The sequence below is a fragment of the Haliotis cracherodii genome, unplaced genomic scaffold (genome assembly GCF_022045235.1).
Source record: "Haliotis cracherodii isolate W230 unplaced genomic scaffold, xgHalCrac1.p SCAF_8, whole genome shotgun sequence".
Taxonomy (NCBI): Eukaryota; Metazoa; Mollusca; class Gastropoda; order Lepetellida; family Haliotidae; genus Haliotis; species Haliotis cracherodii.
In genome coordinates, this window is record NW_027266341.1 from 12,537,062 (window position 1) to 12,555,999 (window position 18,938).

The window sequence follows — 18,938 nt, forward strand, 5'->3', positions numbered from 1 at the left end:
CGTAAATTATAGCGACAAAACCCGTTCCATAACCATAAGAAAGCTATGCTAAACGCCGTGTCCATCGTACGATTCCGACTCATAAGGAACACAGACGGTTATCGTGACCTGGTTGTACTCGACTGACTGAGCATCATGTACTAGTGTGAAGAGCTGGATACCTGCCCTTGTATCATTATACTTTAACAGAATCAATGTTATGTCATGTATAGATTGGTTATATCGACTATTACAGCACGGCGTCAACAGCCTACCGCAGTGAATACACCTGTTTACTCCAGGTAAACACAGGGTTGTAAATAACAGACGCCCAGGTCGCGTTCTCATTCTCGGGTGTGACTGGATTACAGTTGATCAAGGGTGAGTCTTTTTCTGCATATTCTCAATTAGTTGTGTTATAATTGTTATCTGTTACTTCTCACACCTGTTGAAGGGGCAATATGTAGCCCTGGCATGTTGTGTATGTGTACTAAAGAAGTTGTTATCCATAATACTCCTTCTCATACTTGTCTCTAGTTAAATGTGTGTGTGTGTGTGTGGGGGGGGGGGGGGGGGGGGGGGTTATGTCGTAAGGGCTAGGAAAGATGGTTTCTGTATATCCATATTTGAATATTCTAACTTTTCACTGAATTCATAATACATAATATGGGAGAGAGAGAGAGAGAGAGAGAGAGAGAGAGAGAGAGAGAGAGAGAGAGAGAGAGAATGTTACTCACATTATTAACACATTGAACCGTACAACATAAATGACCTCTGTGATTCTTTAATATATGAGGGTTGTTTCTTTGAATGCACCAGAGTTTACAAAATAAACAGGTAAATAAATCAAAGTGATCATTTCAAAGGTCGTCTTCTGTATAAAATGTAAAATCAACCTTAATCGGTTTGTTATTTCAAAACTTCTGGAGTCACTTGATGGATAACACTAAAAACAGCAATGACTACATTAACTGGGTCAGTCGTTTCTTTTTGTTACCGTCTTTTGTTATGTCTAAAGTTGATGGTCTGTGTCGATTCATAAACCTTTCCAAGAAAACATGAAATTTGATAGTTCACGGAAACACAGACCCATTTCAAGGAATGACATATGTATGCCATATACGCTAACTCAAATTACTGTCGAGGTTTATGTGAACTATTGTCTGAGTCATCCTGAAGATCTTAGTGGATAGCAAGTATGTCATATTTATTTTGAAATAGCCAGTGTCAGAGGGTTATTGATACACCCCTATTATATTTAATAGTAATACATAGCTATGTACGAACACTATTGTGTCATAACACAACAATAAATCACAGCGGTATAAACCTAGTTTGATGTGGTTACAGTTAATGCATGAACAAAACACAACTGAAGATTGTCTGTCTCGCGTTTACAGTAAATAAACAACAATATATGGTAAGTGTTTCAGAGAAATCCTATTACTGCATTCCATATTTAAGTTTTAGTGTAATACATTTTAAACCCTTTTCTTCAATACATTAGTCAAATACAATATTTCAAATGCTGTCGCATATCCATTGAATGTTTGACACAGACAGAAGACGAGACACTGTTTTGAAAAACACCCGCAGCTGGGTTTTGTTTACCTGCTGCCATGACAACAACGCGACCCGTGCTTATTGTGCATGACCTCTCTCTGCCAACCAGGAAGTAACTGCTCCAATGGCCATCACGGTTGTACAAAGCAGGAGAGATATTGTGTCGTGTAGGTACACGTCGCCCGATACAACAGATTGTATACCCAGTCAAGTGTGCAGCTCAGGCTATTGTCACACAGCAATCTGTGACAGATCTTGACAGCCGAAAACACAACGCGAATCTGTTACTTATGGGCCATTAAAATATATTGGAAGATCTGCTACCTTAGTTTTTTACTCGGTTTCATGATCAAAAGAAGCATAGAATTCAATGTGTGCGACAGTGTGTATATCTGTTAAGCCGTTTGATTGAGATTTTAGCAATACACCTATTTCCACAGGTTGTTTCTCAATAGATTATAAACTATAAATGATCTCTAGCTATGGCGACTCCTAACGAGTTATCATGATTCTTGGGAAAATATAAAAGGTCTTAATTTTAATCATTAACGCAAAATTCCTAAAAGTAAATCAAAGTGTATGCAATGTCAACATACTCCACGTGAAATCCGGGACAGCTACCTGTGTAAGAACTGACACAGGTGAGGATCAAATGGCTATAAAGAGAGACAGATGTTTCTTTGTGTGTCATCGCACCACGACAACATCGATCGTAATTTACTGTTGACTTGATTAATCACATGCCTCTGGAAGACAGTTGCAATATAGCAAACTGCGGCGAAATAAGATGTTGACCATTTCGTCGGAGTAAATACAATACAATTTGATAAATTGATTTCATGTGGTTAATAGAAGTATCTAAAATCGTATTTTTCATCTGTAGATCATGAATACACTTTAAATATGATAATCACAGTATGAAAATAACGAAACGAATATAGTGTTATTCCGTGGTATTGGACCCAGTGCACGACCTGTCATTGTTTTTAATATTATTATTGTTAAATAAAACAATACTTAAAATGAATACTTTCTGCATGCCTAGCCCGACGTACAAATTGCCCCGTCCTTAAGACATCTTTTTATGTTTACACACATTTATCCAAATACTATTTCAACTCAAATTTGTTTTTTGCACCGGATTTGGACTGTTTCCATCTACAGTCGGGTGGTTAAATCGCACGCTCGTCCCGCCAAAGGCCCGGGTGCGTTTTCCCTCAAGGGCACAATGTGATAAGTGGGATATTGCTGAGAGCAGCGTAAAACTACACTCAATCACTCACTCACTCACACACTCTTTAGGAATATTGTCTTTGTTTGTATTCTAGTATCGAGTATTTGATTGTATTCCAATATTCAGTAATTGTTTGTATTACAATACTGATTATTTGGCTATATTAAAGTAATGGGTATTTGATTGTATTCCAATAGTGAGTTTTTTATTGTATTCCAGTATTGGGTATTTGATTGTATTCCACTAGTGAGTATTTGATTGTATTCCAGAAGTGAGTATTTAATTGTATTCAACTAGTGAGTATTTGATTGTATTCCAGAAGTGAGTATTTAATTGTATTCCAGTAGTGGGTATTTGATTGTATTCCAGTAGTGAGTATTTAATTGTATTCCAGTACTGAGTATTTGATTGTATTCCAGTGGTGAGTTTTTCATTGTATTCCAGTATTGGGTATATGATTGTATTCCAGTATTGAGTATTTGAGTGTATTCCAGTAATGAATATTTCATTGTATTCCAGGAATGGATATTTCATTGTATTCCAGTAGTCAGTAGTTGATGGTACTTCAATAGTGTATTTCATTGTAATCCAGTATTGAGTATTTGTTTGTATTCTAGTAGTGAGTATTTGAGTTTATTCCATCACTGAGTGTTAGATAGTATTCCATCATTTAGTGTTAAATAGTATTCCAGTGTTAAGTGTTTGTTTGTATTCCAGCTGTGAGTATTTGACTTTATTTCAGTACAGATTATCTGATTGTACTCCAGTGGTGAATATTTCAGTTTATTCCATCACTGAGTGTTAGATAGTATTCCATCATTTAGTGCTAAATAGTATTCTAGTGTTAAGTGTTTGTTTGTATTCCAGCTGTGAGTATTTGACTTTATTTCAGTACAGATTATCTGATTGTACTCCAGTGGTGAATATTTGAGTTTATTCCATCATTGAGTGTAAGATAGCATTCCATTGTTGAGTATTTGATTGCATTCCAGTTGTGAGTATTCGATTATGTTCCAGTATTGAGTATTTGATTGTATGCCAGTAGTGAGTATTGATTGTATTCCAGAAGTGAGTATTTAATTGTATTCCAGTAGTGGGTATTTGATTGTATGCCAGTAGTGAGAATTTGATTGTATGCCTGTAGTGAGAATTTGATTGCATTCCAGTTGTGAGTATTCGATTATGTTCCAGTAGTGAGTATTTGATTGTATGCCAGTAGTGAGTATTTGATTGTATTCCAGTACTGACTACTACAAGACAAGATGACATCACCTGAGCGAGCCCCTTCGACCATGTCCGACATCGTGCTAGAGGCAGAGAGCCGGCTCCCCGAGGACTTCAACCCCTGCGTCACCGACACCTTCCTGGCAGTGCCGACTGCAGGCATCGTCGTCGTGCCGTGGAGAGTGTTCCAAATATTCCCAGAAATTGTACATCCGAAATTCCGGACTGTTGAAAACGAAATCGTGTACGACGGTGATGTTAACATCCTCATGAGTGCAGCATCGTTGTCAACGTCGGACCGGGGATATATGGAGGAACTCACACAGTCATGGTAGGTTTCTTAAAGAGTAAACAGGCAGTGGGGCAGCCTAATGGTCGAAGCGTTTGTAAGTTTCGACGTCTGAAGTTGTTAACACTAAAAACAACTTAATGTATTACAGGGTTATTCAAGTTTCAACGGAGGAGGACCTGGACACAGTGACGGGTCGTCTTTCCGCCTTCCCCTCCTTGCTGTGTGTTACTCTGACAATCCGCAACGTCATGGAAGACAATTCAGAAAGTACGTAACACAGTGATAGTGGTTAAGCGCTGATCTCTGGTTCGATCATACGACGGCAATTACATGCAATGTAAGAGGTTTATAGATATGTGTTGAGACCTCCTGAATCGTAATCTTTGAGTAAATCCTGAAGCGAGGTACCAAGGTTTGAATAAGTAAGTGAATGTTGCTTTAAACCGTTATGACTAATCGCCTACGATCAAGGCAAATCAGCGACTGCACGTGTGAGCAACGACCAACGCGATCGTGCCATGCAAACAGTTACGTCGCCAAATCTTACCTTGAAGCATTATAAAGGAGCCCTGAATCCCTACGGGCACCGAAGGATCCTGTTTTAGATTGAGGGGATACAATGCTCCTGAGAGGAGTTTAACTCTTTGCACCACTTCGCCAACCTGGACTATGAAGAACATTGTACGCGTGGATATCAATTGTTGTTTATTCACCGTTACGATATGCCTTGGAGGGATTCTATGGTTAATTGTGTTACCATTTTGTTTCCAGTACCCATGGTCATCTTCATCAGCCCCGAGGCAAACTGCATGAAGAACCTCACCTCCAAACTCGCCGATGTGAAAGGAGGATTCGGGAATGGCAAAAAGTTTTCATTGGAGGTAAATATAAAAAGTCAACGCTGGAGAATAATCAGTTTCGATTATCTGCCGAAACAGATTCCATCGGGCGTAAAAGGTAAACTAGAGAGAAAAATTATACGAATAGAGGAAATATTTAATATTAAGAATGCTAGGCTACAAAATGTATTGGTTAACCCAACTATCGACACATCACAACATCGATACGGCATTACATATTTGACAAGTTAAGATATGGATCTATCAAGCATGAGACATATGACTTTTATATGAGATTTTTTTCCATATTTGATCATATCTTTAACTATGTTGCTTTATTGACAGAATAAACAAAATGCAAAATGATCAGTTTTCTTCTGACATTAGCAGGAGTATGAAATGAACAATGCTCCAGATATCATGTGACGTTAAATGTGGGTCTCATCCTTCACATTGTGCTGATTGGGAGAAGTCACTATTTATTTTATGCTTATTGACCATCGGTTGCCTATTCGCTAGATATAGTTACTTTCTTTGGGTGTGTCAACACAATACCAGCAAAGTGGGTTTTGGTAATCCTGGCACAGTCAGGATGGTTAGGATACTCATCGGCTCAGGGCCCTTTCCCCCTCTACATGAAGCCTAGACAGCGAACCTCTCCCAGGAAGCGCTGCCGAGTCGAACCTAACCAGAACCTTTCGGAGAAATTGAAGACTCCTCAACACTGCAGCCTTCTTCATTACCCAGATTGTCAGAAGGGCTGTATTCCTGACAGCAAACCCGGGTACTCTCCCAATGTCTGTCAACGGATTAGGATGTACCAAACCTAAGGCACCAACTTGGGATGCAAGCGTGACATTTCGAAAGCGACAGCTGCATATTTGCCATTTTTTTCCTGAATCTTGTCAATCAAAAAGGACAGAAAACTCAATGATATACATGATTTCATTGGATTATCAAAACGGACAAGATCAGATTTGTTGGCCTGGATAAGTCTGAGGCTGTATACGGGCCTGTTCCAAAGATTTTTCCATGACACCCTCTACATATTCTGGGTCGTACCATGGATGGACCTCTAAATGTGTGCAAAGGTGCAAAATATAATTCTATCAAGAAGAGCCTCCACGTTTATCAAACCACGTCCTCCCATTATAACTGGTAAATATACGCGATTCCAGGAAGAACGAGGGTCGTGGGATCTATTGTCTGACATGATTCTTTGTTTGAGGGTGTCAGTACCCTGAATTTCTTGTTCCGTCCAATCAACAACACCAAAAGAGTACGAAAGGACGGTTACAGCATAAGTATTTGTGGCCATGACTCTTTTGCGAGCGTTCAGCTCTGAACACCAGATTTTCTACATTTGTATTCTGCCCGTGGTGTGTCTTTGATATGGGCATTCTGGAGTTTTTCTGTTACCTGCATAGGCCCGATCGTCCACGAAATAGTCCATAATTCCACCCTAAATAAACTGACCGATCTTCTTCGTCTTCATTTTCTTCTTCTTACATGAAATACTGTTAAACCGGCGTTAAAATAAACCCACTCGTTACTCTTATATGCTTACGTTATAGTACCAATGCAGACTTTGATAACATGTGGCAGTGGAAATGTAACAATGTTTAAATAACAGGAAAGTATAAGCAAAATCATTTCAATGAAATGTTGTGAACATATGAACCTCATATTGACATCTCATATCTACCCCAAGAAGGGAAACAATATAGTATGCTATTCCCCCTTTACAGGTTGATCTCGGCCCATCGTTACAACAGTGGGGCAAGACAGTCTTGAGAAGAGAGTTCTTGAGCGTTGGAGGAAGGTTCTGTGTTACGAGTGGCGCCATCTTTAATCACGTGTTTGACTGGAATAACATACTGGGTTGTGTCCCTTGCCTGCCGTGTGGTGTGATCGGCTCATCTGCTTATCGGGTCAGTTGGAACTGGATTTGTTTTCATTAGCAAACAGATGTTCTAAGATATTAGTATCGTGAATGTGCAATTTTCAATGTTTACGTTATATCTGATCGTATTTTTCCGGGCATTTTCAGAGTGCACATGGAGATGGAGATTGTTTATTTGGTAATTCTGCTAAAAAATACAAATATGTGTGAATACAAGGATATGAAAATTCAGGACAGAGGTTATCCGATATTATTACTGTTCAACCTTTAAATAATTCCAAAGCATGCTTGTCATAACAGTGTCCCGTTTCACAAAGTAATCGTATCTCTAGCCATGTAATTGTTCGTAATCCAAGTTATCTTTTCGGATAGGGGGTGGGGGTGTCGGGTACTGGATTCTTTGTCAAAATATGTTTTTGACAAGCGTTTCAAAACAAACAATAGAAATAAGTTATGGGACCCACATCACGTCATGTCAGATCTCCAGTGTAAAATGTGAGGGGCGGGGAGGGGTGACGACAAATTTCCATCATTTTGTACATTTTACAAAACTACCACCACCAACAACAACACAATCCCCCGCATCCATTCTTAGAACACTACGACCGCTCTGTGATTGAGGCCCTGTCTAATACACCATTTTATCACTGAAGCACATAAATAACTTCTTAATAAGCCAAAAGAAAAAACATTTTCGGGACGATTGATTGTAGAAACAGACAATTTTGGCTTTTAACTGGAAATTTGTTTGCCTCTCTGTTGATTCATATACTACTTTCTACGCTTTAATATCATCACAATGTCTGATATTTTGTCCAGATCCACAGAAAGATAAATTACCAAGATGAGATCTTCGATACAATACAAGATATCGTCATCATTGGGACAAAAGGCTCGGACTTGTCAACGCAACAGGAAGCTGTGTACCTCTGTAAGCTATACTTTATACACTCTGTACAGACAACTATCTAATGTAAACGCAATTCGCTGTCGCATATGCTAATAGGACACCTCTGATCGTGGGTTCCCATTTCAGAATCGCCATGATTCTGTGTCTTTGTCTTAGCACCATGGCCTGCTCGTGATTTCAGCAAGTGGTAAACGTCGAATATAAAACGTCAACGCCAGATAATAACCAGTCTCAATTATCTGCCGAAACAGATATCCACTGGGCGTGAAAGGCAAAATAGGGATAGATTATATGAAAGGATCACTGATAATCCTTAAGGAGACCAGGTGTTAGTTAAAAGGTTAAGCATGCCCTGCTCTACCGATAGCACCCGCCACTCACAAAATTTGCCCCAGCTATACTCCTGCAATACGACGGCATTAGCTGGAATATATGCAGTTTTTTTATTTCTGGATTCCAGTACAGCCTAGCTTCAGTAATGAGTGAATGAGTGAGTAAATAGTTTACATCGCATAGGAATATAGCGGTGAGGACAAGGTATTCATCTTGAAATATTTGTCGACAAAGAACAATAAAACAGTAAGGTATATCACATTGCATTGTATTTCAGTGATGCAGTGGATTAAGGTATTTCGACTGTACTATTGTATGGATTGCCGACGGAAGATGCCGCCGTTAGAATCTGACGGCAACAGTGGACCCTTTTGCACATGTAAAGTCAGAATCACATCCTCACCTGTTTTCGGGAAGAATAAAGTGGCCCCTTTGGACGTTGGAGAAGGCAGTTATTGTGGCGACCCGAACACGTCCAGATCAGAAACAGGAACAACATCTTCAGTAGACAGAGCTGGAACATCTATGACAGCAACTGCAACAGTAGCATCAACGCAGGATGGCAAGACGCAATACCAAGAACACCATGACGAATCCAGAACACAGAAGACCAAATTTAGAAAACATACATCTAAACAGAAAAAGGTCACTGATGACAAAGGGGGTCCTTTTGCCCCTTACCGAGAAAAGATCGCTGGCAGGGCTATAGCAAGGAGGAAGAAAGGGATAATGCAACAGGGTCTGAATCAAACAGAAATAGAGATTAATATGAACATATTAAATGCGAGACAGCCAGGTGGGGCTGTTCAACCGAAACAAGCTGTGTTCAAATATCCAGCCAAAAGAATATCCGGTCAGCAAAAGAAACCAGGACAGCGCAGGAGGAGCTCAGGCTTTGTGGAGGTTCAGTTAAAGATGGCTGATGGCGCAGAGGGAGCTGAAGAAGGGGAAGCCAATGTTGAGGCATCTGAAGTTACACTGGACAACAATGGTGTAGCTAGTGGAGTTTCTTGTGTGCATAATGAAGATGACGTATCGGATGATGGCTTCTTCTTCGTGGACACTGACATGGACGAACAGTTTGAGAGAAATCCACTTGGTCAGACGGACCTTCAGAGTTTCTTGACCTACGAAAGGGATCCGAAAACAGGCACTGTTAATCCTGGTTTCGGTGGACAACCTGTTTTGAAACAGCCAAAGAAAAATCCGGAGAGCATTGCTTGAAACAGCATTGTTAGTGTTTAATATGTCAATATTATAATTGTGTTTGGTATTTCCACACTATAACTGTGTTTTGTATGTCAGTTCTATAATCTGTGATGACTTACAAGTGCATTCTCTGGGTGTAACCTTCACCTTCAATAAACTGCGGGGCAAAAGAAAGTATACATGCGAAAATTGGATTTGACCAATACATTACAAATGTTTCCTTAACCTTACTAGGCCGAAAACAGTCGCCGACACGCTGCAAACGGTAAGTCCAAAACGTAACTACGATACCCGTATCAAATACATCGCCATCAAATAACCATTTCTTGTTTGTGGCCAAAAATGAAACAATCAAACATGGGTGTTTTCTTTCTTTGGCCCGGCAGTTTAGTTGATACACGCCTTCAATGTATTAATATGCAGAGAAAATATTTTTTATACCACACATCTTATAATGACGATAGCTTTTTTTATGTTCACATGAAAATAGCGAGAAATCACATGACAATCTTATCATCATCCATTGGATAGTTCTATCTTATAAGCAGTCGGTAGAGCTCACAGCATAGGAATCAATGCTAGTCCGAAGTTACAAGATTTCAGATAGGTAATGACATGTAGTAGACTGTTAGGATCTACATCCTGCATTAGAAATGGTACGCTTGTGTTAATGTTAATAGGGGAAGCATAAGCTCCTTCAGCAGCAACCCTCATACTTGACAGAATAATATACTTCTTGTGTGTTACTATGACGAAAATTATTGGTGAATCTATTCAATAAGGAGTATGTAAATGTATGGCTTAACTATGAACATTGAATCCATCCGTCATAATGACAGTAGGGTCATCAGTATTGTACAGTTGTACAGTTATCTGACAAACAGATTATTAGCCCATGTGACCCATTGTACAAATGATAATTCATATTTATGTGCGCTTCAAATTACAGATTGTCTCTGAAATAACATATTATAGGTGCGCTTCTACAATTGTACAATTATCGTGTTTCCTGTATCTAAATATACTAAACCCCAAAAGAAACATCACCGTCGATAAATATATGAGAAACCTTATTTGTCCAAACACTGTTAACATACTTTGAGACATATTAAAAAGATGAAACTTGAAACCAAGGTTGAAATTAAAGTGTCACATGTTCTTAAAGTGAAACACAACACTAGTCTCCGAGAAAATGGCATCACAAGTCAGTATCTCGTGTATCCGCCATGTCCATTTATGACTGCCGTGCAACGTCGACACATGAAATGGATGAGGCGGTTGATGAAGGCCATAGGCACTTGAGCCCACACTCTGAGGAGCGCCTGACGCAGTTCAGCTGCAGTTGCCGGCCTTGGTCGGACGTCATTCAGCCATCTTTTAATCTCGTCCCACACATGCCAAATGGGATTTAAATCGGGACTGAGGGCAGGCACTGCATGGTTCTGATGTAATTCTGCTAGAGGAAGTCTCTTGTTGATCTCAGAGTGTGGGCACGGGCGTTATCATGCTGAAAGTCGTGGTTGCGGCGACGTGCCAAATGAGGCATGGCGTGTGGTCTCAAGACTTGATCAATGTACCGAACTGCTGTGACACCATTGCCTCTCCCTGGAACGATGTACTGGACCACAGGGCCGACCCTCTGTGCAAGACCAATTTCACCCCACACCATGATGCTCGGACCACCCCACGAGTCTCTCTCAACAACACAAGCATCCGAATAAAGTTTCGGACGCCGTCGCCAGACTCTCTCTCTCTCTCTGCCATCTGCTGTTCAGATACAGTAACGGCTCTTGTCTGAGGAGAGGACTCTTCTCCACTACTGGTGGCGCCAATGATGTTGCTGCGTTGCCCACTGAAGACGGTGCCGGCGATGACGTGGTGTCAGAATGGGTCCTCGGTATGGCCTGTGACAGTGGAGGTGTCTGCTCGTCAATCGTCGACGCACGGTGTCCGCTCTTATGTGTCGCTGTTGTGTCCCCATGATCTGTCGAGCAGTTTCCGCAGCAGTAAAAAAGCGATCTTGAAGATGCTGTCGCACAATCTGACGATCCTTACGTCGGCTTGTGACCCTAGGTCTTCGACTACGTTGTCGGTCATCTGTAGTGTTGGTGGTCTGGTACCGTTGCTGGAGCCTTATATGGTCTTCACGTGAACTTGCAGGGCGGTTTGTCCAGCTTGCAATCGTCCAAGGGCTTGGTATCGCTGATATCTTGTCAATCTTTGTATGTGGTAGTAACTCAATAACGAATGAATGTTATCCGATCTGGGTGGATTTTTATAGGGCAAGAAATGAGGGAACGCATGTACATTTCAATTAGCACAGAACTCACGTGCATCGGTTTACCATGGCCATTGCCGTGATGCGTTTGTGCGATCGGTTTTATTGTCATCTGCTTTGTTTTTTTATCATCAAATTTTATTTTTCCGGACAAGGTAATGTTTAATTTTAGAAACTTTGGCAAAAATTACCCAGATATTTAAATGACATCTTTGCATGCAATGTTACTTGGGGTTTATTTTGTGGTTCAGTATATAAGCGTTCATAAAAAAGTTTTCACTTAACCTGAAGGTGAAATGTTTGTTATATGCAAAATAGTATTTGGCGACAAAACACTTTCAATTATCATAACACATATCTGCTAAAAGAGAAGCCTCTGTACGACTCCGTCAATAGAATGGTCATGTGTTTATAGTGATGATATATGCTGTCCGCGAAAAGATGAGCGAATTCTGCCCCACCGGTGACACATGTCACAAACACATGCACAGGCAAGTAAATGTTCATCCGAAAACACAGTGGAATACATGTGTATGTTGTACAAGTCGAAAAAGGGAATCGCATCGGATATTTTGGTCTCCGATGAGTCACATTTGTCCTCCACACGTCTGCAATAAAACCTTTTGAAAGCTTTACCGAGGCCTTAAATATTGTATAACTCATTTTGAGCAAGAGTCATATGACGATCTTTATATTAAAATCTAAGTACTAAGAGTATTCTTGATTGTACCTCAAAAGTTGTGAGTTGTTGTGTATATGTGCTCGGCATAAAGTGAAAGTAGACATTTGGTAAGTATGACATCATTTAATTAATACTCCTTTCGCGAACACCTATTGTCATCACTGATTTTCAGTGATCTGTTTATATGGCTTTCACTACTATTTCGCCTGGTTGTGAACATGCCATTCAAGTACTTACTTTACACACGCATTGATAACCGCTAACGCCCAGAAAGACTACTGCCTCTAATCCCTTCTTAGTCCTACCCCCTTCCACCCACCCCCTTTAATACCTGAACCCCCTACTCTAATCCCTACATATAATAAACAATTAATTAAAGCGACAAAACCCTTTTCCTTATCCAATAGAAATCTCTGCAAAATCAGAGTCGATTGTACAAATCCGAATATATCATGAGAATGTGTTTATGAATCACTTTCAAATAGTAATGATGCCAGGTGTTCACGAAAGCCAACCAAGTTTACAAAACACAAGCCAACCCCCTCCTTCCAGCAATTTCTCTTATTTCCCTCCTTGCCTAAACCTTTGAAACGAATATATACTTTAATACTGGAGAACTGGTACCAACCCTTCCCTCCCATTCTGATGATCCCATACGTTTCATCCCCCCCAGCCCAACCCCTCAACCACCATTTCCCATTGTCCCACTTGTGTAATACTTTTAAGGAAATGTTCTAACTTCCTGAACTACTGCTGGACATTGAACTTCTGGACAGGTTAATATAACAACCCGACTGTTTCTTCTTTCTTGAGTGAGTGTTGTGTTTGATTAGCAAAGTGTTGATGTCCGACAGGATGATTAAAGCAACTGGAAAGATTAGGAACATGAACCCAAAACAGCCGACAGCATTAGCCGATGGACGATTATCAATGGCACAGGTTTTCTTTGACCTTGTCTTTCTGAGGGAAGATGTATCCACTCCCAACTCCTTCTTCACCCTCTCTCTATGTTCCTGTACAGCTTCCTTTGACATATTCTGAAGGCGGTTGCTTCGACAGAAGCAGTTACACCTCCATGACCCCTTCTTGATCATACTCAGGATATTTTCCCTTTCCTTCAGAACTGTCAGAGAATTATTGGGTGACTTGAGGAACTCCTGCATCAGTACTGTCATGTTCAGTGTTCTTTGTTGTCCAGTGTTTCTATGCAACCGGTCATACTGGACTGTTAATGTCACTGGTTTAGGAGACTCATCAGGTTGGATCTGTGTGGTTTTCATTGTTTCCAAGCTTGTTGGCGTGCTTGGAACATTCTTTGTTGTCTTTTGTTGGGTTGACGCGTCTGTTGTGACTTTTACGGTCATTGTTGACTCCGTCAGTGTTTCCCTTGTCCACTTGAGGGTGTCAGTGGTGGCATCTGACGGAGTAATGGACGTGGCCTCCTTTATCGTTGATGTATCATATGTCGGTTCAGTCTCGTTGGCAGTGCTATGAGGTGTGATGCCTGTCGTTGACGGAATTCCAGTGTGATCTGTTTCAACTGTCGTGGTGTCATGATGGGTGCTTTCTTTACTGGTCAATATACTGGTACCTGTTGTCATTCCTAGTCTCTCAATGATATCTGTAAAAATCATCGAATACATGAAACATTCTAATCTATGATATCGCATGTATGTGATGTAAACGCATAACCTGCAACCTTATTATCTAAATGGCTCCAGTAAAAGCTTATGACATAAAAATGCTAAGACATGTTTCATTAAAACCCAACATACTTTAGACGGCTGTTCTTTTTCTGAGACTGAGATATTTACCGGTCTATGATTGGTGTATGAATTGTTTTTCTTGAGGAAAGTGATGTGAGATATGTACATACCAGGCAGAAGATGTTTACATCTTGTTCCATGCCTCTTCCTACTTCTTCTTATTGTACCAGAGGTAGAGACATGTTGTACGTCAAATCCACAGATGCTACTGGAATTTCTGTTGCAATTCCTCCCGTCCCACTCCATGTTACTCCCGTACAATGCCAAGCATGACCGTGAGTTCTTGGCTGACCACCCTGTGATTGGATCACAGTCACTCCAGAGCCAGATTTTAAACGTTTCCGAATATCTATACATGAAGCCACCAATGAACGCTGGACCTCCTGGAAATTATATGTTGAGAGATACACGGAGCATTACCTCATCTTACATTACAAATACTAGTGAAAGATTGGTCAAGGAGCGGGTAATCGCATTTTTGTGGGTTATAACTCAAGACAAGTGTAACGAGTTTTGCTTAGTGAAACTGATCGAAACTGCGGATATATATTACGGACTTGTATGAATGAATGTCGGGAAGATCAATTCGTTTTCAACCGATCCCTGGCGTGATGTATCCTGTGTGTGAACAATAATGGCTCAGGGTACATAGGCTACACAGGGTACACACCACATATCCATCAAGATCGGTTGACAACTTATTGCGTAACCTTAACTTGAAAAAAATGTAATGAAAGGACTGAACGCAGTGGTGTTTTTATCATTTATATATAAACACGTGAATCGAAAATAATCGCGTTCGCATAAGTATTGCAACAATATCTAGTTTAATAGTAATACTAAGCTGGAATGTTGTCACTTTCGCTTGTGTCCATCATTTTACATCACAACATATACAGATGATATCAATGTCAAAACAATTCCTATCCTAAGTAGTTGTCATCCAACATGTACAGCGAACATTTCTTTATTTTTGCAGTTATTTATATCACTATTAATTCTTTTCTGAAAAAAAATATTCATAAAAATGCATTTTGATTAACAAGAAACCTAGGGGCGAAAGAAAGTTGATCAAGTTTGTTTTTTATTTGACTTTCCTTAAATGAGATTAATAAGTAATAAGTGACTGGGTCATTTTGTGTAAAATGAAATTGGACGACTTGGGTAAGAAATGAACTTGCAACCACATGACCCCTACTATGTTTGAAATGGAAATCTGTGCCGAAAAAAGAAATTTACTGATTTTCAAAGATAAGATGTCTAAGATACTGATCAGCAGTTGTGTATTTTGTGAAGTCATTAATTGTAATTGGTAAAGTTTGCTCTTCCAAAAAAGGAGGGGATCATGAATTACATATCTTAGTACTACGTATTAGAATAAAGATATGTGTTAACGACAAATATCTTGTGCAAAAACGTTTATGTCTGTAAAACTTAACACCAAACACAGCCTATAGTTTGCACGTGCCTCCTGCAGTAGCTATACACACATGCGTAGGGTGTCTTTCCTCACTTCAACACTTTCAAGGAATGTCGATTAATCTCTTTCTGTGGACCATTATTTCTGTCAATCTTACTGATTTTTTTTATCATACAGTTGTGATTTACTTGAATTCATTCACTGTTTGTGTATGTACTAATGATGCGACGTCTGCCATGCGTGGATCGTCTACGGGCTATTGGCATGCTGGAAACTGGCAGCAGCCAATACGTTCAATGCCTCACAGTCTGTGATTCGCAGATCATGAAACAGGTATCAACAAACCCCAAATGCTGACGATCGACGCCGTTCAAGGAGTCCCAGGTCAACGGCGGGAGTACAAGATCCATTGATCCGCTCTAATGTGCCACGCGTTGTGCCGCCTCTTACAAATCGTCATATTGACAACAGGCGTCAATGAACGTCAAGCCAAAAGTTAATATCAAATTGACAGATCACTATAACTGAGCCAACCCCACTCCATATCGTGAAAGAAAAGGACAGTTTTACATACTGACACCCTTCGTTGTCGCTTTTGCAGGGTGTGAGGGTCGACCAGTTGTTTTTCAGAATGACAACGCCCGTACTCACCGTGCGCTAATCGCCAATGCACACCTCAAGTAGCACAAAATTCGTAGAATGCCATGGCCAGCAATGAGCCCAGACGTTTCCCACGTTGAACACGTCTGGGACATGATAGGGGGACGTGTGCGTCAACGTTATAGACCGCCGGCCACATTGGCTGAATTTTCCCAGGCCTTGCAAGAGGAGTGTGTCAGATTCCCTCAAATAGCCATTGGGAGACTCACACGCAGTATGCCTCGTCGAGTGAAGGAATGTTTTTTCAAATCGTGACGCTGTTACACACTACTGATCCAAATACGTCATCTTTGAAAATTTCTATTTTACCCCACTCGTTCTTCAAGACCGTTGGCGGTCATTACATCCACAGTCATACACCACTACCGTGTTCCCAATTCGTTCATTAATATTAATATACATCCGTTACAATTTTTAATTATTTCCGAGTACTTCCTACTTTTTAAGGAGTTTATATAAAAAGGCTAAAATCACGTAGAGGTATCTTTTGAGTGCTGACTTAGCAGGTCAACGGCAAGAGTACCAGATTTTGCAATAAAATATCGCTAACTTGAGCTACGTCGTATTTTCAATTGAAAATCAAACACATGCCTAAAATATATTATCAAATCAACTGAGAGGAAAATAGTTTGCTCCTCAGTTTAGAACATGTTTAAATTCGGAATGTTTACTGCGAAGATGTATATTTAAGCGTTGACATATTACCTACCAAATTTGGCATAAATGCCTTTTATAGTCTGGAACATCTTGTCCGTCTTTATATCGAAGAGGAAGCCCCCTGGAATATGACAATGGATGCTTGCAAACTGCCTGGTAAGTTCCCTGTGTTCATACTTCACGCACATGTCATCAGCCGGGAAGTACATGAATCCCACCCCCGTCGGGCAGTTGGTCTGATCTGAAAAGTTTACAACATTAAATACCATACACACGAGAACAAACGTGAATCTAGCTAAACGGAATGCTTTGCTGTCTTAAATATATGGATAGGATAGTAGACAAACCAGTATGTGTTCTTCATTTAAGACATGGCTGTACTTGTGTCAATTTATCAAGGCTGCAATTGACAAGTTATTAATTTGCTTGTGTTGGACCAGTAGACATCTTTAAAATCGTTTTTTGTTCATGGGATAGATGTATTTGTGTGAGTTTGGAATAGTATTTCAGATACAACACATCACTTTAGCTCATGATCTGGGATTCGATTCTGAGACCAACTGATCCTTTCTTAGCTACGTTTCTGACCACTTGTGCACCCGTTCCTCTGATGTACAAATCTGTTGAGACACCAAATTAGTTGCAACCTGTGTTAAAAAATGATGGCAGGAATAAAGCCTGGGAGACCTGCTGACACAGATTTGGCATAAACATGCTTACCCATCAACATTCCGGGTTCGAGGCTGGAAGCAACATCATCCTTCATAGAATGCACTATGAGCCCAAATGGTACAGTAGAGTTTAGGTGCAAGAGTCCTGAAGCACCATGGACTTTCGTGAAGGTTTTCATGGGACACGATTCAATGTCATGCGTGAAGACCTTTGGATCATGTAATTCCCCAACTGCTTGGGAAAGGAGATCTACGACATCTTCGTGTACAATGACTGTCAGAAAATACTGCGATTTCCCGGCAAGATTAACGGTATACTGTTGTAAATACTGGCTACTCGAAGGAACTTGGTGTACTGTATGTAACTGACGTCCATTTGTTTCGATAGGTTTCAATACAACCAAGACATACATCGGCTTGGTTGAGGAAATACACAAAGGCTTATCTACATCCAAGATGATGTCAATGGGCTCCTTATCTAGAATGTTTCCCCATCTCTTGCCTGTACTGGAAGAAAGTTTCGTTCCGGCCTTAGGGGCATATATTCTATACAGACTCTTCACGACTGGGTAAACGGGAAGCACATAACTCCACCCAAATAACGACTTGGGTAACATCATCTTCTCAACCAGGTTCACAAAGTTCCCTGTTTGGCACGTACTTCCAACCATCACGGCGACTACCTTATTGCTGCTGATGGTACTTCCGGTTACATCGGAAGAACACTTAATGCCATACACAGACAACTTGTTCATATTGATGATCTTCTTGGACCCATGCTTAAATCCATGACAGTCAAGGTCCTTCTTTGCCAGTCTTAATGTGATGGTAACTTTGGTGTTATCGTCCTTGGACACAATGGAAAAGAATGTCTGGCAGCTCGGATCGGGAAGATAGGTTACAACAACGTAGCTTGTAGACAACCTTTCTACTGGAATACACATAAACCCAGCTGATATATCTGGCCTTTTACTGATGCCACGTACAGACACTGAGGACGTTGATGATATAGAAATTCCTTTTGGTTCCATTTCATTGAATTTGCTGTAACTTGAAGGAATATATATTGTTTTGACTTTCTTTGTCATGCTTATTGACTGCTGGCTATTCGAAAAAGTCAGGTTTATTTTGACGTTAGGCTCTCCTGTTATTTCCGCTTGTGTTGTATTCTTCAAGGCGGTAGGTCCAAACTGTGTGAATGCCAAGATGAACTCTTTGCCCCAGTTATCGCGAACTCCTTCACTTAAGGATACTGAAAGAGGAAAGTAACAAAATAACAGAATTATACAACCTAAGGCTACGTCTATTAAGTATATAT

General features: G+C 40.3%; 2 protein-coding genes across 2 annotated transcripts; one reads left to right on the forward strand and one right to left on the reverse strand.

Moving 5' to 3' along the window:
- Window positions 1-280: 280 nt before the first annotated feature.
- On the forward strand, window positions 281-11,150 carry LOC139449867 (uncharacterized). Its single transcript, XM_071231432.1, has 7 exons — window positions 281-360; window positions 4,018-4,331; window positions 4,441-4,559; window positions 5,064-5,173; window positions 6,880-7,062; window positions 7,854-7,965; window positions 8,555-11,150. Exons 2-7 carry the CDS (start codon window positions 4,039-4,041, stop codon window positions 9,499-9,501), a joined length of 1,764 nt encoding a protein of 587 aa, XP_071087533.1. The 5' UTR covers window positions 281-360; window positions 4,018-4,038; the 3' UTR covers window positions 9,502-11,150.
- A 2,030-nt stretch (window positions 11,151-13,180) lies between these two features.
- LOC139449509 (uncharacterized) lies at window positions 13,181-18,033 on the reverse strand. Its single transcript, XM_071230932.1, has 4 exons — window positions 17,670-18,033; window positions 17,002-17,190; window positions 14,323-14,595; window positions 13,181-14,067 (listed from the first exon to the last, which is right to left on the reverse strand). The coding sequence occupies exons 1-4, from the start codon at window positions 18,031-18,033 to the stop codon at window positions 13,181-13,183; spliced, it is 1,713 nt and encodes a 570-aa protein (XP_071087033.1).
- Window positions 18,034-18,938: the final 905 nt, after the last annotated feature.